The 22327-nt window shown below is 44.2% G+C and overlaps 1 protein-coding gene across 1 annotated transcript in view; it reads right to left on the bottom strand.

The window, feature by feature from the left end:
• The window catches only part of LOC137272231 (contactin-5-like), a 54769-nt gene that overhangs the window by 6624 nt on the left and 25818 nt on the right, over positions 1 to 22327 (bottom strand). Inside the window, exons 15-26 of the mRNA XM_067804591.1 lie at positions 21801 to 21930; positions 21178 to 21347; positions 20280 to 20429; positions 19600 to 19773; positions 19259 to 19329; positions 18283 to 18508; positions 17449 to 17519; positions 15818 to 15942; positions 11191 to 11303; positions 10454 to 10615; positions 2593 to 2763; positions 2025 to 2252 (exon numbers count right to left, since the gene is read on the bottom strand). Of these exons, the coding sequence (XP_067660692.1) occupies positions 2025 to 2252; positions 2593 to 2763; positions 10454 to 10615; positions 11191 to 11303; positions 15818 to 15942; positions 17449 to 17519; positions 18283 to 18508; positions 19259 to 19329; positions 19600 to 19773; positions 20280 to 20429; positions 21178 to 21347; positions 21801 to 21930 (1791 nt within the window). The remainder of the gene's footprint in view (positions 1 to 2024; positions 2253 to 2592; positions 2764 to 10453; positions 10616 to 11190; positions 11304 to 15817; positions 15943 to 17448; positions 17520 to 18282; positions 18509 to 19258; positions 19330 to 19599; positions 19774 to 20279; positions 20430 to 21177; positions 21348 to 21800; positions 21931 to 22327) is intronic.

Below are 22327 nucleotides of genomic sequence, written 5' to 3'. Positions count from 1 at the left end.
CATATCTGATTGGTCATACAGTCTGGTTATAACTGCATCAGGTATGACTGAGGAATTAAAGAGTGAAATACAAGCAAGCATTATCCAACCACAGGTTGTAAATACACGCAAGCATTATCCAACCACAGGTTGTAAATACACGCAAGCATGATCCAACCACAGGTTGTAAATACAAGCAAGCATTATCCAACCACAGGTTGTAAATTCAAGCAAGCATGATCCAACCACAGGTTGTGAATACAAGCAACTATTATCCAACCACAGGTTGTAAATACACGCAAGCATTATCCAACCACAGGTTGTAAATACAAGCAGTCTACCTGATCAACCACTAGTGAGTCAGTGAGTGAGTGAGTTCTTTTTATGCCACTCTTAGCAATATTCCAGCAATATCATGGCAGGAGAACCATCAACTAATACATGTCAGTGCATGCTTGCATTCATGACACTTATCGTTGAATATCATACTCAGCAATATTTCAACTATATGACAACTTGCTCATCTGTACTTCATCTGCATTGTTGTGGTATCCAACAGAGAAACCCATGTACCAGAGCACCACCAATACAACCACTGAGACATATAATGCCCCATATTTTTACCAGCTCTTGTATACAAAGACATATGGTGCCCCATATTATTACCAGCTTTTGTATACAAAGACATATGGTGCCCCATATTATTACCAGCTCTTGCATACAAAGACATATGGTGCCCCATATTATTACCAGCTTTTGTATACAAAGACATGTGATGCCCCATATTATTACCAGCTTTTGTATACAAAGACATGTGATGCCCCATATTATTACCAGCTTTTGTATACAAAGATATATGGTGCCCCATATTATTACCAGCTTTTGTATACAAAGACATGTGATGCCCCATATTATTACCAGCTTTTGTATCATGAATACAATGTCAGGCAGGTTAACATGAAGCACCTTTTGATGCACCCAGGGAATAAAACCACTGACTTTCCGCTGTTCAAGCAGATGTTACTCTTATTTGTTGTTCAATGCCACACTCAGCCATATTTCAGCTTTATGATAGCTGCTTCTAAATGAACAAGTCTGGACCAGATATTCCAGTGATTGATACTGTCCTTGAAAGGTCATGCTGTGTAGGTACAAGACTGCAGGCCGTACCACATGATATGATGTCTTATGAATGAATTCTAACCTGGAACCCACATGTCACTACAGACTGGCAAGTTACAAGATATATGTAATCAGAAAGGTTAACAGGATTTACCTCAGATTTTACACATGGACTGGATCATATTTTCATAAACCATCACCTGGACCAGATAATGGACATACTATAAAATCAGGATTGAACCTTCCACTGATTGATGCTATGGCAAATGTCCCCGTTTGTGTATGGTGACATACAACTAACATAACCACCACCAAGACCTTCTGATCCCGTAAGTTGCCTAGTACACCCAGCATGGGTTTAGTTATAAACTTGATTCCCTGTGAGACACCCTGACTCAAGGATATTTTTTCAAACTTTACACTGAGAGTATACTTCCCACAAAACTGAGACCTAAAGTATAGATTCTGGTATTTTCTAGGGTTAGACCCATCATGGATTCAAACCCTCACTCTCAGAGTGAGGCTGCAATCACAGGACACAGAGTAAGAGATCTAACCGACTCAGCCACAAGGGCGTCCATGAAAAGGAAGTCTGACAAATGGTAGTCTTGATCAGATACAATTCTGACAAGAGAGGGAGTGCAAGTGTACGTTTTTGCTGCTTTTAGCAATATCCCAGCAATATATAAGCATGGAACACCAGAAATGGTGTCATACCGATGTCTGGAATCGAACCCGGGTCTTCAGAGTTATGCTCTAACCACTGGGCTACCCTAGAGCCCCTCCTCTGACAAGTATAAACTGGCACAGATCCCATGGCCTAAAAAACCATGCCATTTAGAGACAGGTCGAACATGACATACATCATACTTGGAATAGCACTTTTTCCATTTTATGAGGCAAACAAGGACAACTGCTCTTACTATATTGGTCCCTCCCAGCTTTGCGTTTCTTCAGGCATCTCCAGATGATGATTGCAAGCAGGACGAGGAGGAAAATCCCCCCAGTGAGAGCTCCAGCCACTATGACTGGAAGGTTCCGTCTGGAGTTCCCACCAGGATCAGTCAACAAATTAGTAGTTGTGTTGACAGTAGCATCTGTTGATAGCTCAGTAGTAGGCAAGGAATGATCTTCGGTCACAGTCTCTGTGTCTGCTCAGCAATAAATAAGTGGCACTGATTAAAATAATACACAATTGGAACTTTCTTGATTTTTGATAATCGATCAGAAGTTCCAAATCACAATAACCACGTAGCATTCAAATTGCTTATTTTAAGACTACACAACTGAGGAAACACATCATAATTGCTGTAATTACAATAAATTTATAAAATAAACTCTTAAAACATCAGCACTGTCTTGTGTCCTGCAGATTTCATATTCATTGTAAGTTTGTTTATTTGTAGGGTGTATTTTGTTTCCAAGAAGAAAAAGCCATCTGTGAATGTTACTCTGCACTGACATGGTAATCTGCAACAAATAGATACGTACAGGTTGTACTGATGACAATGTACTGGACCGGACCATCCCCAGCATCAGTTGCAGCCCTAACTGACACATTATACACAGTAGCTGGCATCAGGGCAGAGATTGTCGTGTTCTGCTGGTCAGTCTCATATGACTGTCTTTGACCTTGCTGACCGACTGGTAGTCCAGGCAAGACTGTGAAAGACAAATGTCAACTGACAAAGAGATGCACAGGACAATGGCTATGCTTGTATACCATTCTTGCAGGCATATTACATATGGGGCACTAAATAAGGCCTGGAGTGTCAACTTTAGGATTGTGTGTGTAGTTATTCAGTCAAACTCGACTGAACCGGCCATTTTGGTTTCACTTGAAAACTGTCCAGATAATGAGACGTCTGGTTAACTGGATCAAACAAGCAAAATGTGAAAGTTAAGTGAAAGCACATAGTAAAAATTCATTCATGTACGAATATCAATAAATCAACAGTCAATAGTAATAACAGTGAATCATCATAACATATAAGTGTACAGGTTGAACGCAGGCTGTCAGGCTGTCTCTGATGTAATCACATGACGTGTGAAGCATCTGGTGGTAGGTTAGATAAAAAACATAATCCATGACAATATTATTAAAATCTAAATATTTTAGATATTTAAATACTTACCTTACCATAGGTCTTATGCATATTACCTCTAGCTTCGCTAAACGAGATCAGACAGTCGTTGATTCGCCATCCCCTCGATGGCTACCTCATGTAATCTACGAATGTAGTCACGGAAGTGACGTGATCTCTCCACTCGCGCGAGAGCGCAGAATCCAAAATTCACTTTTACCGTCAGCCAGAAGGTCCGAAGAGTCCAAAGTGGGGAGGAGCATCCAGCGTTGGGAGGGAGTCACCGCCCTATGGTAAGGTAAGTATTTAAATATCTAAAATATTTAGATTTTAATAAATTTTTAACTTACCTTACCATAGGTCTTATGCATATGGCTTCGACAGATGGATGGTGGTGTGGACTCCGGAGGACCATCCCTCAGCAAACAGTGCACATGCATTAGGAGAACTCGGGAAAACCAATGTCAACGGTCTCAGGATAATACCTGGAACAGGACAAAGAGTAACCCAATAGAACTCCAAAGAAAAACCGACGCACCCGGGGGGTGAGGTTAATCTTAAGACCAACGGTAAGTAGAAGTGTAGTTACCTAATGGGCGGATGGTCGGGTAAGTTGCTGAGCAACCACCAATGGACCAAATGACTGTAACCCCTCCACGTCTTCAACTGCCAAGTCCCTCAAGTAGTGGGATGCGAAGACAGTTGATGACCTCCAGAAACAGCCCTCCATGATCTGCGGTACTGTGCAGTTCCGATGGAGGGCCATTGTAGACGCCAAGGCCCTGATCTCGTGCGGGTTACTTGCTACCGGATGAGGCAGGTGCTTGTCGTCATAGGCCGCCAGGATAGTCGATCTGAGCCAGAGGGCAATAGTATTTCTGTTTACTTCGCCTTTGCAGGACACGGCAAAGGGAATGAATAATCTTTTGCGGGATCGTCTCCTAGAGGCTGACCTTTTAATATAGCATCTGAGAGCCCTGACTGGACATAGCAGCTCCTCCTCCACGTCATGATGACCCAGGATCGTAGACAAAGGAGGGATGGAAAATAGCCTGTTAGGCTGCCCGGGAAGCTGGTTCTTAGCCACAAAATCCCAAAGCAAACCCAAATGAACACGTCCGTGTCTTGACTGTTCAAATCGGATCTGAGTAACGTCAAGAGCATGGATCTCGCTGACTCTAGCCGCTGTTGCCAATGATAGTAAGAAAACCGTCTTCTTGGAAAGATGTTCAAAGGAGGCTTCCTCTAATGGCTCGTACGGTGGCCCTCTGAGATGTTGAAGGACAACATTGAGATCCCAAGCTGGAGGACGGAACTTGGCCTTCTGGTCTTCCAGCTTGAAAGCTTTGAGAAGTGCAATAAGTTCCGGTATCTTGGAGATCTGTGTATCTGACTTGATAGCGAGGACAGAATTCAAAGCTGACAAATAGGTGCCTAAGGTACTGCCTTTGAGATGTCTAGAGTTCCGTAGATAGAGAAGGAACTGTGCCACAAACTGAGGAGATGCTGCCATGGGATCTTGAGATCTTCCTGCGCAAAAATTCTCAAAAGAGCGCCATTTGTCGTCATATAAAGAGCGGGTAGAAACTCTATGTGCGCGGGCTATAACGTTTGCCACGTGCGCAGAGTAGCCCTTAGCCTTTAATGCCCTCTGCAGATGACCCATGCGTGAAGATGGAATCGCAGTGGATCCGGATGCAGCTGTCGACTGTGTGGATGTCGAAGCAGATGCAACCACTCTGGAAGTTTGTAAGGGTCTCCGTTGGCGAGCCGTCGAAGATCGGGAAACCACGACCTGGCTGGCCACCAAGGCGCGATCAAAAGCAGTCGGAGGTTCTGCGTCAGTCTGATCTTGGCGATTATGTCCGAGAGAAGGACTGGAGGAGGGAACGCATATGCGTCCAGGCCTTCCCATGACAGAGACATCGCGTCGACTGCCCACGCCTGAGGATCCGGCACGGGAGATACATACGTTGGTAACTGGTGATTGAAACTGGTGGCAAAAAGATCTACCAGTGATCTCCCGAGTTGCCAGCAAATCTGGTGAAATGCGTCCGGATGAAGCATCCACTCCGTCGGGGATGGTTTGCCGGGGCGCGACAGGGCGTCTGCAAGAATGTTTTTGCAGCCGGGAATGTGACGAGCCGCGATCACGATGCAGTTGCTGTCTACCAGATCCGCTAACAGGAACATCTGGTCCAGAAGTTGTTTGGATCTGGTTGTACCCTGATTGTGAATCACCCACACGACCGTGGAATTGTCGGACGCTACCAGGAGTCTGGAGTCTGTTAGAACCGGTAGCCAGTGGCGGACCGCTAGGATGACTGCCTGCATCTCCAGGTTGTTGATATGCCACTCCCTTTCGGCGTCTGACCACAGCCCTGAGGTTGTCTGGACGTTCAAGTGAGCGCCCCATCCCAAGAGGGATGCGTCTACAAACAATTCGTGGTCGTGGTTGAAGCTTGTCAAACAAACACCGGCGCAGACGTTCCACTCTACCGTCCACCACCTGAGGTACTGATGCAGGTGCGGGGGTAGAAGAAATGATGACTGGAGGTCGTTCTCCCGAATGAATGGTAATAGGAACCTCTGTAGTGGGCGCAGCATAAGCCGTCCTCTGAGGGTGAGGTCTTGCGCCGACGTCGACAAGCCCAACAGAGACTGCCATTCTCTGAGGGTGAGAGGTAGGGACAGAGCTCGATCCGTAAAGGCGAGAATCTTCTGCCATCGATCGGGAGGGACCCTGACCAGATTGAGCCGAGTCAGGAACAACCCCCCAATGAAAGTTAACTCCTGCGTTGGTTCCAGTTGCGACTTCTCGATATTGATAATCCACCCCAACTGCTGAAGTAGGCGTGTGGAGAAGTCCAGTTGTTTGCGTAGCAACTGAGGATTGCAGTGATTTAGCAAACAATCGTCGATGTAAGGATCGAAGTCTATCCCCCGGAGGTGCAGAAACCGGGTGACAGGCAGTGTGACCCGAGTGAAAAGCCACGGGGCCGTAGAAATTCCAAACGGCAGCACTCGCCACTGGTAGTGTACTCCGTTGAATATGAAACGCAGGAACTTCCTGTGGCGGGGGAATATAGGAACGTGCAGGTAAGCATCCTGTAAATCTAGGCTGACCATCCAAGCTCCGGGTGACAACTTGGCTCGGATCTGATCCAGTGACGTCATTTGGAAATGCGGGGGCTCGGCTAAATACAGGCTGTTGAAAGTCGCCATGTTGTGAATCATCCGCATTTTGGTGGAACCTTTCTTGGGTATCAGGAAGATGGGTGAATAGAACCCCGGGGAGTGATGGGGTTCTGACACTATCTCTATAGCACGTTTTGTTAATAAAATGTTGATGTTCTCTAGTATAAGTACCTGTTGATCTATTGAGTACACTCGTGACAGGGGAGTGGTAGTCAACGGCGGAGCTCTGGCTAGTGGTAGCTTGTAGCCGGCTCTCAGGATCTTGCAAACAAACGGGTCTTCCAGGAATGTCCAGTTGGCCCAGAAGATCCCTAGTCTCCCACCTACAGGGGTCGGATGAACTGGTACGACTGGGGGTGGGAGGTCCCACTCGTAGTAGTCCATGGCTTCAGCGGCCGGAGTAGGGACGCTTGCCCCTACCTCGACCGGACGTAGATGGGGCATCCCTGCCGCGTTCTCGAGGCTTGCGCTGGACATCTGAGTCCTTGGTACGACCTCGTCCCCTCCCAAACGAGGAACGGATAGACTCTCTCCTGGGTACATATCTTTTCTTGGCATTACCCCTGGCTCGGCCACGAAATGCAGAGCCCAAGGCCTCGAAGGTTGACAGCGCCACTTCCGTGTTAGTGAGTTCGGCATGTTGTTTATACACCGTTGGTATCTTTTCATCAAAGAGGAACTTAGACGTAAATGGTGCACGAAGTAGTTGTCGTTTAAATTCCTCTTGCCAAGAACAAGCATCTAAAAATCCAGATCGGCGCATAGTAGTAGTCATGGCTAGCGCCGCGTGTAAATGTCCAAGCAGGTCATGGAGTACTCTGCCTTGCCAAGCAAAAATGGTAGTTAAATGATCCACCCTCGAGGCATTATCCTCTGACAAATCCAAGGCTGCAGCGGAGGTGGCTGACGCAAGCGCCGAGATAGGTTTAAGCATACGTTTCAGTTCCGTATCAATAGCTGCTAGCTTTGAATCCTGAACTCTGTAAGATGACGGAGTTGAGCTTGACAACCTCTTAATTGAATCGTCTAACACCGCCCCGTTGTCGGCAAAATCCAGACTGTGTACTTTATAATCTGATTTCTTAGATTTCGACGCTTTGATGGTTGGATTTAAGGATAACTTCGCAAAGTCCGAGTCCAACAAAGCAACAGCATCCGCCACCATAGGGTGTGGTGGAATAAGTAACTCAGGAGACAAGTGAATCGACGCCGGGTTGCTTGAATCTGAAGAAGGGGAAGGACAGTCCGGTAATCTGTCGGCAATCCACTCAAAGACAGCAGCTAAGGGAAGATAGGTGCCATCACTATCACCATCATTGCCAGGGTCCTCCTCATAATCTGGACAAAAAAACTGTTCCTCGTGATCCTCCCAGGAAACAGAGGTTGATTCTCGTCGCTGACTAGAGTTGGAAACAGAGTTCTTAGTGTTAAATTCCTTGCAGGAAGTCCGCAGTGGGTCCGGCGATCGCGAACGCTGGGATCTAGAGAGACGCCGTGGTGATCTTGACCGAGATCGCACTCTACGTCTACTTCTGGTACGTGAGTCTTCCTCTAAGGAGCGCCTTGGAGAGCGGGAAACAGACCGGGAGCGCCGGCGCCGGCTACGGTGTGGAGAACGAGAGTGCCGACCCCTCTGGGACCTAGAACGAGATCTGCGCCGGGAGCGCTCAGCCTCTAAACGACGAGCGCGCTCTTCATCCAACTGGCGCTGTAACATTTCTTCTTTAGTCAGCGTATGAGACACTCTTGGGATCCGATAAGAAGTAGGCATAGGAGCAGGGTCCGGCGACAACACTGGCGCTGGCGTTGGTACAGGCGCTGGCGTCGGAATAGGCGCTGGCGTCGGAATAAGCGCTGACGAAAACACCGGTGCTGATGTAAACAAAGGCGCCGGGACAGGCAGTGGCGCCGGGACAGGCAGAGGCGCTGGTACAGGCAACGGCGCTGGCGTAAGTCTAGGCGCTGTCGTTGGTAAAGATGTAGACGACGAGGTAGGGCGTACAGCAGCGCCCGGTGTCAAGAGAGATCGCAGAAGCCTCTGAACTTCAGGATGGGATAAGGCATCTGGGTGAGATAAGTCTACAAAGGCGTCCGAATGCGTAGGCTCTGGAGAGGAGCACGCCGGCGTAATAGATGAGCGCCCCACACTAGGCGTTGATACTGGCACTGAAGGCGGTGGTAGATCCTGGTCGTCAGGTAAAGATCCCAAGGAAGACGCTGGCGACGACATTCTTCTCTTACGTTGTGTAAAACGTTTCCTCCGAACCGCCAAAAAGTCTTGAAATCGGCGAGAGATAACGCTTGACAGTGTAGGCACCGATTATTGATGGAGCAAACAGCGGACGCACAATCCGGACACCAGGGATGTGGGTCCTTGGCTGACTTCTGCCCCTTGCAGACAGCACAAAAGTGTCGAGTCATACACAGAAACTGTAACAGACAAGAAACCAAGACTTGACGACATGTTGATACAATACTAGGAGAAAAAACCCCTACATAAAAATGTAGAAAGTAGTTGCACCCCTACGTAAAAAATAGACACACCCATAAGTGCGGGGCAGCGAAAAACAACAACCACAATGGCTGCCTTCGCTACGCTGAAATTCATGGCAGAAAATGGTATGAAAAATACCGAAAACACAAGTGAAAATGACCAAGCAGGGGCAGAAACATGACGGGCAAACAATCAACAAGATGTACTACCCCCATGGACGCCATGCCGTTCTCACATACGGCACGGACAGGCCATGCCTGAGTGAGAAAAGAACAACACGAGGTAGCAAGGTAAGCACATTAAATGCTTGTATGACTTGACTTTAATACAAAATGAGGGGATACAAACCATACCTACCAAGGAGTAGCAACTTTATTGAAACTACACATAGTAGAAAAAAACAGCAAACCAACACGTCCGTTCGCACGAACGCTAAAGGTAAAAGTGAATTTTGGATTCTGCGCTCTCGCGCGAGTGGAGAGATCACATCACTTCCGTGACTACATTCGTAGATTACATGAGGTAGCCATCGAGGGGATGGCGAATCAACGACTGTCTGATCTCGTTTAGCGAAGCTAGAGGTAATATGCATAAGACCTATGGTAAGGTAAGTTAAAAATAGTCACTATTTTGCTAAATGCCTTCCGAGAGATTAAGAATGTATACAAATATTCATGAGGTAAACATTTAACATGCACAGATCTTTCCATCCAGATAACAGGATTATTTTTTCAAAGGAAATCTATGGGAATGGTATGAAAATTCTTCATCCGTGTGGAAACGCTGGGTCCAGAAAGGCTGGGTCCAGTTTAGCAATACGATTTCTGAATGTAAGTTTGGTTTCACATAAAATCATCCAGAAGGCGGGGTTTCCAGAAATGCAGGATCTAAATAAATGGGGTCCGACTGTATGTATGCAATAGTAAATTTCCTCCAGAGCTATTCCCGTTCCCAAAATTAAGAGACATCAGTGAGCACGGGCACACACAATCATAGTCAATTTTGCTATTTTCAATGTCTGTTTGTTGTTGGAGTACTCAACAATATTACAATCTACATCACAATGAGTGGTTTTACACTATTATTCCAGTAATATTACAGTGGGGACACCAGAAATGGCCTTAAAAAATTTTATCCATGTGTCTCCATCACAGAGTTTTGTACACAGCTGAGCAGACTAGCTTAGACAGAAACTTAAGGTGTCCATATGTGTTCCTGTTTCAAATCTCCTACTAGGAATTTTCATCCTGACAAAATCTAATAAAAAAATCCTAATCTCAATTTTCACACCACTGTGGAATGTGGCGATGATCTGCCTCTCAGTGAGAGTTCAAATCCTGGATGGCAGTCACCCTCAGAAAGAACTAGAATTTGTATTCATTACTTTATAGACCTCTTAGATTTTTATGTATTGTTTTCGGCTGTCTGCTCTCCTGGTGGTAGTGATGGAGGATGGAAAACACAGCCAAAATATGGATGGTCTTACAACATCAGCTGGGGTAAGTGCCAGCTGGACTACTGCCAATGAATCAAATCTGTGCGTTTGACCAGTCAACAGGCAGCAGCCTATACCCACCCTGCACTGTCTCCCCAGGTGTCCCCATCGGCGTGTTCATCATAGCAACGATTGTGACAGTGTAATGCTTCAACTTCCCGTTCAGCGTCTGTGGGGGGAGCCACCATATTGATATACTGGAGTTGGTAGCTGCATACTCCAACTGTTCCACAGGACCTGGAACTGATACACAGATCTGGTAAGCTGGACTTGAGCCTTAGAGAAAATACATATAAAAACTATGGCAAAAAACTGATGGAACAGAGATAAATGTCAGCCCAGGTAGTGTGGGCTGTACTGTCAACAAATCAGGTAGTGTTAACCTGTCACCCCTGGATATCAACCAATCAGCTAGTGTTAACCTGTCACCCCTGGACTCTCAACTATGCAGCTAGTGTTAACCTGTCATCCCTGGACTGTCAACAAATCATGTAGTGTTTACCTGTCACCTCTGGATATCAATCAATCAGCTAGTGTTTACCTGTCACCCCTGGACTGTCGACCAATCAGGTAGTGTTTACCTGTCACCCTTGGATATCAACCAATCAGCTGGTGTTTACCTATCACTCAAGGACTCTCTACTAATCAGGTTGTTTTTACCTGTCACCCCTGGACTGTCAACTAAACAGGTAGTGTTTACCTGTCACCCTGCACTGTCAACTAATCAGGTAGTGTTTACCTATTACCCCTGGACTGTCAAATAATCAGGTAGTGTTTACCTGTCATTCGTGGACTGTCAACTAATCAACTATACTTACCATCAGGAAGTGTCTTCACTTCTACTGGAGCTGAGAATGGACCTAACCCTGGTGTAACTTGAAGAGTGTATACAGCAACACGAATACTGTAGCTAGTCCATGGAGTCAACTCACTGAAATACAGACCATAATCGTGTCAACAACAAATATATACCCACTGAAAGACAATACTAATGCAGCTTTGTCTGTAAATGCTGATTATGCTCTTTCATATCAGTAAACCTGGATTATTAGACCTTAGTATGTTTGAGTAGGGCTGTTAAGTCAGTTTGCAAAGTATTCAGATATCTGTAAACTCAGATATGCTTACAACAACAAAATGACAAAGTCATCAATATCCCCTACAACAGCAAAATACTCATATTGAATATGTGATGATGTCAAATGTCTTAGTGTGTACATGACAAAGTGGAAGGAGAGGAGAGTGTTGAAAGGGTTTTAAGTTCTGCTCCAGAAAGGAACACTAAATACAGCTGAAGCTCATTGGCATGGGAACACACAAAACAATTTTATTCATAAATCCAAATGTACCAGCAGGTGCCTGTACACAACAAGATCTATCTTTATGCCAAGTTTGGTGAGGAACAATTTTAAGTTCTTAACTGGACCCACCACTGTGAGACAGAAATGTAATTTTCTGAATAAAATTGATATTTTATACTTATCCTGACTCATGCTTACTTGCTTATCTCCTCTTCCTGGCGAAGGTAGTGGAACACCTGAAATCCCTTGAAGTTCCCTTCTAAAAGAAGCGGACGTAAAATTCACACTCACCCATATATTACCTCCCTTGCCATGCACAGTGAGCTGACCACCATAACACTTCACTCTCTCCTCTAATTGAGGAACAATTTTGAGTTCTTAACTGGACCCACCACTGTGAGACAGAAATGTAATTTTCTGAATAAAATTGATATTTTTCCTTATCCTGACTCATGCTTAAGTGCCTACAGAATCCGATGAAAAAGGTGGTGGGTCAGACCACGCTAGATTCTGCTGGCTGTTCAAAATTACATCCAATAATTTCTCCAACTAAAGGGAACTTATAATGGCGATAATTTTGTCCTGTCCTTTCCAATATTCATTATAGATTCTGGGGGAATCACATCCAGTTGAACTTGTCTTCTGTAGACGACTTCGTTGACTGGTACGTGATGACATCGAAAATAACTAGCGTTCTGCTAGTTTCTGATGCATTTAAATGTAAAGATATAGCAATCGAGACTAGTTGCAACCCCTCACTTGTACAAGTATGTTCATTACAAGTACAGGGTCATAATCACTCGTGTGTGCATGGACTTTCCATCATTATACTCTGCAGAGCGTCTGGTTTCCACAAGTCACGTGATAAAACGGTGAGTGGACTCAGCGCCTTCGGGGAACTGCTAGTTGCTCTGCAACGACAAGAGGACCAAACTGATGAATGCCAGAGATGTCCCCTGTGGACATGTCTCATAGGTAGTGGTTAGCAAACACTGTGTTTGACTTCCCAAAGCAGCCCTCCATTATAGCTGATAGCGAGCATTTCCCATGTAGTGCTAATGTAGAGGCCAAGGCTCTGACTTCATGTGGGTTGGAGCCTCGTGGAGGTTCCAATCTTGCTGCTTTAAAAGCTCTCAATATAACAGCTCTGATCTACATTGAGACAGTGATACTTCCGTACGTGTCTCAGTAGATATAGGGATAAAAAGGCGCTTGAAATGTTGCCTTCTAGACTTGGTACTTGTGATGCATATCTTCAATGCTCTGACTGGACATAATGATAAATCTTGAGTATTATGAGGTCTAGGGATTGAAGATAGTGCCGGTTATGTGGAATTGCCTATCCAGTTGATCTGGCAGTTGATTTTCCGCAACAAAATCCCATTGTAGACCCAGATGAGCTGTCGGATGATGACTTGCATCAAAGCTCATGTGGTTGATGTCTAGAGCATGAATTTCTGACATTTGTGCAGCTGTAACCAAGGCAAGTAAAAAACAGCGTCTTCTGAGATAGCAGTTCAAATGAGGTCCAATCAATCGGCTCGTACGCATCACTTGTGAGATGTTGGAGTACGAGGCTTAGATCTGATGCTGGAGCTCTAAATCTAAGTTGTCGATCTTCCAACTTGAACCAGCGTAGCAAGGCAAGTAACTCGGGTACATTAGTCAGTTTGGTGAGATGTGTCTACATAGAGATGGTTGTTGAATGCCGACTGTAACATATAAGTTCCCGCGCAGACACTTAACTTATGAGTTCCTCATAGCGGGTGTGTTGTCAAGTCGTCTAGCATCGTAAACAGGTCAAGATGTGCAACCGTGACTCAGGAACCACTAACGTAAACGTAGTAGTAGTAGGTGTCTTCGTCTGGTCATATCCTGAGGTGACATGAGCAGATCGAGTAGACATTATCAGTGACATATATATAGCAATAACGGAGGAGTAGAACTTGTTGTAATCATCGGCTTGAACTTCGACCCACCGATCCTGGGACAGCGATGTATCTCAACATAGTGATGAATCAAATCCTGAGGAGTTAGATTCCCAAGTCATTCGAGCTGAGTTAATAACCTGATAGTGAAATCCAACTGTAGACTGAGCTGACTTCTCCATGATGAGCTCGTATGCCGTGAAGATGTGTCATTCTTCGTCTTAAGATCATCAACGCTGAACATGTTGACATTCCAAGGAAGTCTATTTAAAATTGGTTGGCTGACCGATCAGAAACTACCATTCATTGCTGCAAAGCCTCCAGATAGGCAGCACTGAGTCTGCTGTGGAAGATCTCTATGCCGTCTGAACAATCAAATGACGCTGTAGACTGCTAATCTAGTGTGTAAACGACATCTTTCAATTGTTGAATGACTGTAGGTCAAAAGTAGATGACTTCCTAACACTGGAAAAATAACATCACGTTCTGCGCAGGGTGTTGTCTCTGGAGGACCAAACAGATTGTAGATGAAACCTCACTGGCTTTTTTTACAGGGTGTTGTCACGGGGACCAATGAGATAGTAGACGTGACGTCACCGTTGTACCATGACGATCCTCCTGAGCAGTTGCGTGCATATACCCCCTTTTCATCTCTAGAGTGAGTGCAGATCTAGTTGAGTGCTCACTCGTAGAGGTGTCTGCTGTGATGACAGAGGTTGCTGACGAAGTCTGCGTTGTGTGACGACCTAGAGAGGTGACGATGCAGTCTTGGTAGATCTAGGAGCAGCTGTCGACGTGGTTGAAGATTGTAGTCTTCGTTCTTCTTCAACATGACCTAATCAAGCTCATGTTGGATGCATGAGTCTGCGTCGAACAGCTGCGTTGAGTGCAGTGAATCTAAGACCGAAGGGGAGGGTGACTGCATACAAAGTCTTTTATGAATAGGGGAGACTGAAGGAGAACTTCTCCGTTGATGAGTCCATCCATGAGTGCACTGATGCAAACGCGTCATGTCACTCCCCCAAATATAACTACTCGTGGGAGTGCACTCACTCAGCATGGGTATATCCTTCTCTCTGCTGCGACCCGATGACAGGACCTGGATCTTCTGGAGTGCGTGCGTGCGCCTCCTCTTCATCCTCAGACATGAGTGCAGGTCTAGATGAATCCTCTTGCTGAATTGAGGTCGACATCGTTGACGAGGGCAGTCGTCTTTCCTCTTCCAGTCATCGCTCTAAGTTCATCATCTGTGTTGTAAATTGTTGCATGAAAGTGCCTGCATCGAATGCATGCGGTTCATACATTGACGACTGTGTTGAAGAGTTGTCTATAATGCCCGAGGTTGCAATCATGCGACTGATGTCTTCACTCTGTATCATCAACGGAGACTCTCGTAAAAAATGGACCTTCTCCTCCCTGAATGATTTCTTCAACAATGAGGGATGATTCTGCGATGATCTTACAGATGAAAACTTCGACTTTGATGACTTCGTTTTCTTGGTCTGTGACAGCCCTGCCTCAACAGATGGTTTCTTCTGAGTCTTGGCAGGGGACGCGCCCGACCCTGGACACAACCTCAGAGATATGGCTGGCATCTCGCTGGAATGAATCTCAGCATCAATAATTACACAGTTACCCGATTTTATTTCACTAGGTTAGACATGGCTAATGTGAGCCAATGTTGCTTATCTCTAGCTTGTCTGTGAACAGACCGTAAATATTGTAAGAATTCTGCTTCAGACAAATTAATGCAAAACTTAAAACGAGTATGAGCAGAACATAAAGGTTTACACGCCGGCCAAAGTACATGTGGGTCAAACGCCAACAGCCGTAACCTGCACTGAAAACACGATTTCATCAACTGAGACTAAGTCTCAATAATAAACATATACAAGTCCAAAACCGCATACAATACAAATTTAGTTAGAAAAAGCCAAAAGAATGAAAAACGTATCGCCGTATCCCTGACCCCAGGTGCCTCCAGCTGCCCTCGTCAGGCGATAGGGAGAGAGTGAAGTATCATGGCAGTCAGCTGGCCATGTGCGTGGCAAGGGAGGTAATACATGGGTGAATGTGAATTTTACGTCCGTTTCTTTTAGAAGGGAACTTCAAGGGATTTCTGGTGTTCCACTACCTACAACAGGAAGAGGAGATAAGCAGTTAGCATGAGTCAGGATAAGGAAAACTAAGATACATGGAAATCCTACTGAACTAGCCTGATATTGACTGTGATGATGGAGATGTTGGTGACGTTGATGTTCCTCCACGTTGTTGAAGCCAAATCCTTGTACTGCACCACACAACCTGACAAGGGTGCACTCCACTCTCTCACTCCAGGGGCCTGACATTCAACATCAATTCACAATCAGTATTCTGCATCAGTCAGCTAATTATTTATTGCATGGTACATACTATACAGAACTGATGGTGACATTGCCTGGTGTAATCAGATCGACAGTCGGATCTAGGTTGAATTGAATAGGTCCATACGTCCTTGCCATCTGCTTCAGATTTGTATGGGTGCTTAACCTTTAGTCTGGTGAATTACATTTAGCATAAGACGCAGCTGAATTGAGGTAGATGATTTCATTCAGTTTATTTTAGGATGTCATTATGCTACTCTCCTGTTGTTTGGGCTGCAGCATTGAGAGGACTAAGGACTGCAGTAAATTTACATCCTGATCAGTTTGTCATAACATGCAACATTCCAAATGAGAGTCTTCAGAGTTTTGTCAGGACCTGAAACTTCTAATATCTGTGGGTAATCATGGCAGTATGTCAAATGTAAATATATTTCAAGCACTGGGCTCTGGGGTCTGTGATTATGCAAAATGTAAGCAATACTATTAATTCTCAGTAACATATTGGGGTTTGTTTGTTTGTTATTTACCTCTGCAGTCAGAGGTATTCCAACTATATGTCAGCAGTATGAAAATAATTAAGTCTGAACCCTACAAGCCAGTGATCAACATCATGAGCATCAATCTACACAACCTGACTTCCAAATCCCATTATTCGCTTCTTATGACAAAAGGGATGCTGAAGACCAGTTCTAACCCATATCTTCACTGGTAGTAGACAAACATGGGTTGCTGGAGACCAGTTCTAACCCAGATCTTCACTGGTAGTAGACAAACAGAGGCTTCTGGAGACCAGTTCTAACCAAGATCTTCACTGGTAGACAAACATGGGTTTCTGGAGACCAGTTCTAACCCTGCTCTTCACTGGTAGTAGACAAACACAGGTTCCTGGAGACCAGTTCTAACCCAGATCTTCACTGGCAGACAAGCATGGGCTGTTGAAGACCAGTTCTAGCCCAGATCTTCACTGGCATACAAGCATGGGCTGTTGAAGACCAGTTCTAGCCCAGATCTTCACTGGCAGACAAGCATGGGCTGTTGAAGACCAGTTCTAACCCAGATCTTCACTGGCAGACAAGCATGGGATGTTGAAGACCAGTTCTAGCCCAGATCTTCACTGGCAGACAAGCATGGGATGTTGAAGACCAGTTCTAGCCAAGATCTTCACTGGCAGACAAGCATGGGCTGTTGAAGACCAGTTCTAGCCCAGATCTTCACTGGCAGACAAGCATGGGCTGTTGAAGACCAGTTCTAACCCAGATCTTCACTGGCAGACAAGCATGGGTTTCTGGAGACCAGTTCTAACCCAGATCTTCACTGGCAGACAAGCATGGGCTGTTGAAGACCAGTTCTAGCCCAGATCTTCACTGGCAGACAAGCATGGGATGTTGAAGACCAGCTCTAACATAGACCTTCAAGGGTATTACTAACAATTCTGTCACTGTAACGTGACTACAAATGAAATGCCTTAACGGACACATACTGACCTCCCAAGTGATCTCCACTTGCTTAGAAGTCTTGGCAACAGCCTGTAGGTTTACAGGAGAATTTGTTGGAGCTGAAAAACATACATGACAGTTGGTGACAATCTTATTACTACACATAAGTTTTGTGTTCTTTTGTGGTTGTGTGACAGAGAAAACAGTTCAGCATCATGTTCAAGATTACTGCACATATATAAAGAGTGGGTACATACTGGACCAAAGCTGGTTTATGGCGCTACCTCACAGAGGTACCATGTTGTAGTTGAACAGGTATACACTATGCAGACACATTATACTGACTCAAAGTCATATGCACTTTGAACCTTTCTGGGGAAATCACTTTAGAGTTATCTGCCATTTGTCACATGAAAACAGCTTGACGCAGAGAAATGAAAATTGCACCAAGGACCAGAAACCAGACCAGGCTCCCTATTGTCTTTACATTTTAATATGACCATACCTATGAAACCAGTACCCAGTACTTTTTTAGTTTGATTTTGTCACACCCCATCAATGTTCAGATGTTTGACAGGCATTTAGAAGTTGGTAGGGTAAAACAAGACACTTGTTATGAATATGCATGATTTTTGTGGACTAATACTTCCCCTTCCTCAGGTGAATGATTAAGCGACAAGCAGTAGCCCAGAAACATCATCAGTAAATAATAAGTTGCACATCCATAACAAGTGTCTTGCATCGCATCAGTGTTATTTATGCTGGACAAAATAAGTTAAGGATATTGGTGTTTTTATGATTAATATTTATTCATAATGTCAAAATTTGCATATATCCCTAACTATTTTTGTCTGGTATACATTCAGAGCTAAGAGCACTTACTTTCAGGAAGTGTCTGAACAGACACAGGATCAGACAAGGGACTGTGACCAGCAGAGTTTTCAGCCCCCATCACCAGAGAGTAGTTTGTCCAGGGAGACAACTCTGTGAGGTTGACAGCGGTGGAGTTGAGGATGTGTTTTTCCAGGTACAGAGTGTGATACAGCAGCTGTCTGTACCTCAATGTGTACCTGGTGATAGGGCCATTCTCATCACCAGCTGGGGGAGGCTAAAACACAGGAGTTCATCACCATCACTGATATGTCTTGCTATGATCACTACTCAGGAACCTATCACCACGACAGCTCAGGCTGGTGGGTAGTCCTGTAGGTTAAGCGTTTGCCCATCACTTTAAAGCCAAGGTTCTATTTCACACAAGGGTACAATGTGTGAAACTCATTTCCTGTGTCATCCACTATGATAACGATGGAATATTTCTAAAGTGTATGAAAATAGAAACATGATGCTGAAAACAGTTTTAAATATTTTTTCATAGCTGAAACTTGATGTCACTGGTAATTTGTTTGAATAGTTGCATAAATGTGACAGCCTGGCCACCCAAATCACTTCTTTGTCTCTAAACTTACAGCATAGGTTTCTGTGCTTCAAGCAATGCTGTTTTAAGAAAAAGAAAGAAGCAGACACAAGTTCAATGCATGTAGAAAGTCTTATAAAGCATCTTTGAACTATTTATGAGTTAGGGCATTAAATGAGATGATCAATGGGTCCCCCATGAAACTTTGTATAACAGGGGCATAATTGAATATTGTATGGGTGGGGCATAATTGAACCTTGCATGGGCAGGGCATAACTAAACCTTTTATTGGCGGGGCATAGATGAACCTTGTGTGGGTGGGGCATAATCAAACCTTGTATGGGTGGGGCATAATTAAACCTTGTATGGGTGGGGCATAATTAAACCTTGTATGGGAAAGACATTATCATGACATGCCAAAGGACCATGTTGTTCTTCATTTACCTGCCAGGTGACCTCTACAATGCAGGAACCAACTGCTACAGCAGACACGTGTCGAGGACCTGAGTCAGGAGCTACAACACATACAGCAATGTCCATCTGCAGTCATGTGTTTTGAGGATAGTAAATATGGAGAAAAAGAAAAATTTATAACATTCCAACACTCAAAAGTTTGGTGGTTTTTCTTAGCATTTGATTACAGGATACTTAATGGTGGAAATCTCCTGCTAATGCTGTTGGTTCAAAAGAACATGTCAGGCTCTGACATCGAATACTCGAAAGACATAAGTCTGAAAACAGGAACTGTTTACTTTAAAACAGGTAGGTACAGAAAAGAGCCATACGCGCCGGGTGTGTCTGTAGAGTGAGAGATGAAGAGAAGGGACCCCATAGGTCCTGTTCCCCTTCACGGTTGGCTGCGCGCACTCTGATCTCGTACTTGGTGTAGGGGTGAAGGTCAAGCAGATCAAACTCTTGGTTTGGTAGGCTTGGGTCTAAGATCTCCTGAACATCATATTCTGAATAAAACAACATTTTCACAGTTTATTGAAAATTATGCTTGACTTAACCTTCATTTGGCCTGCTGGAGGACAAAAACTTGCATTTTCACTTTTAAGCAAGTGTGTGGTGTGTATATCAACTTTTGAGAAATCATGCAAAAAAGGTGAAAGATAATTAAACTTGAATTGCTTCATTATTACATCTTTGATCCTCTGTTCAAGATATGTTGGTTTCCTCATTCCCAAATGTCAAACATCAATACCATTCGTTTCAGTCACATTCAAACCAGGGGCGGTGGGATGGCCTAGTGGTTAAGCATTTGTTCGTCACATTGAAGACCTGGGATCAATTCTCCACAAGTATACAACGTGTGGAGCACTCTGCTGGTGTCCCCCAATGATGATATTACTGGAATGTTGCTAAACGAGGCATAAAACCCGACTCAATTCTTCAAACCAAGATTCTTAGAATCCACATATTCAGACAATATAAAAGGTCATCAGTCATTATGCAAACAACTCACCTGTGATGTCAGCATCTGTCTCAAGCATTTCGCGGTACTGCACTTGATATTTCCGGATATTCCCGTTCTGCTGTGCTGGCACCTCCCACGACAACCTGGCACCATGAGCAGACGTTGACAGCAGACGTAACCTCAGTGGTGCAGACGGCCCTGACACAGATCATCCAATGTACAAACTTAGCACAAGATTACCACATCTCTCTCACAATAATTGTTACACAGCCTCAGAGAAAATCATTTTACTTAAATCTAGTGTGACTATTGTTATTATCCTAGTTTGTTTCTGGCCCTACTTGGAGAAGACAAACATGTTTATGAGACAATAACAACCATCAGATACTACTAGTCACTGCGGACTTATCCTTCTTCTTGAGACTTGAGAAATTTTTTAAAACTGTGACTCTGTTTCAAAATACACCAAAACACAGGTACAAAACAGAGCCTTCTATCACAGAATAAAACCATTTTAACAATAAGAACAATATTTTGTAACAGACAGAATAATTCTGAAGCATTATCATTTCATAAATGTGATTCCAGACAGAAATATTTACCAAATGTGGAACAATTCACACCAAGCAAAACTCTTCAGAAAGCAGTTGATAATTTAGTTCTAAAGTCACCAACTTCAACATTAGCTCAGAGAAAACAGGGATAGGCCGACAGGCCAAATACTATCTCACCAAAGGCCAATAGAGGACCGACATAGTAATTACTAATATGTTTAAATAATATCTTGATCTAGGTTAACAATGTGTGCCAACACAAATATATTTGCATGAAATGTGATGGACTGACTTTTCATATGCAGCAGTTTTTGTTTTCTTCCACCAAACAGAAATGAAAAATGTTATAAACCACTGAACCTATCAAAATAAATGACCCTGACCACTCTCACCTGCTTCCAGTGTGGTGACGGTTAGTGCGTTGCTGGGAACCCCCAAGCCGGCCGAGTTCTGAGCGGAGATGGTGAAGGTGTACTCAGTGCCTGGCAGGAGGTTCTCCACCTCGTAATGGTTCAGGGTTGAAGGCAGTCGTCCAGGGAATGTCACATACTGTGTCTCCAGTCTGAGTAATAAGTATAGTATCACTGTATCAATGTCGTATAATAATCTAATGTTTTATCAAATACCTGGCTACACCTTAAGACCGTGAACTGTCAAAATATAAGCTTGCAAGATTAACTAACGTTTTCATCATTTTACTTGCACAGTGGACCTCCAGCATACAGTTCAGAAAAGACAGATACATTTCACTGGTGTGCAACACAGAACACTACTGGCTATTTCACACTTTCTCCAAGTATTTCCTAAAACAGACCATCGAAAACATTCACACATCCAAAGAATACCTTTGTGAAAGATCATATTACTTAGCTTTACCGATTTCTAAAACTAGTCCAGAAGACAACTGGAAACATATTTCACTAGTCATCAGAGTCTGTTGCTAGCTGTAGCTAGAGTTAACTCTTGACAACACTATCCTCTAATTCTCCTGTATCATTGATGGTGATGGCCCCACCTTTTCTTATAATTGACAGCATAGCTGGTGACGTTGGTGAGAGGCTCCTGTGAGTTGGGGATCCAGAGCAGCTCCACAGAAGACTTGGACAGAGCAACTGCATTTGACAGCACCGGTGGCTTTGGGGGCTCTGATGTAACATAAGGGGGATATTACCACTACATCATTCTATTCCTTGTTTGTTTACGTTTTGATGCTCAATATACAGACCAAACTGACACTTGTAGGATTTCATGCATAAGTATATATAAGTTTATGTTTTGGTCTGCAATGTCTTTGATTCACAAAGGCCTGGTAACAACTGTTTTTTGGGATCAGGTGTATCAGGAGTAGAACAATTCAGTAATTCAGTGATCAGTCAGGGGAAGGAAATACATATATTTCTCAGTGTCCACTATTCATCATCTGCCAACACCAGCTAGAAGACTTTATAATTTTTGGTTGGTCAGTTTGATGTTTAATGCCACACTCAGCAATAATCCAGCAATATGGCAAAGGTCTTTATATAATCAAGTCTGGACCAGACA

This window comes from Haliotis asinina, chromosome 2 (assembly GCF_037392515.1).
Source record: "Haliotis asinina isolate JCU_RB_2024 chromosome 2, JCU_Hal_asi_v2, whole genome shotgun sequence".
Classification (NCBI taxonomy): Eukaryota; Metazoa; Mollusca; class Gastropoda; order Lepetellida; family Haliotidae; genus Haliotis; species Haliotis asinina.
The sequence above is the reverse complement of the archived record's forward strand: the minus strand, read 5'-3'. Positions and strand labels throughout refer to the sequence as shown.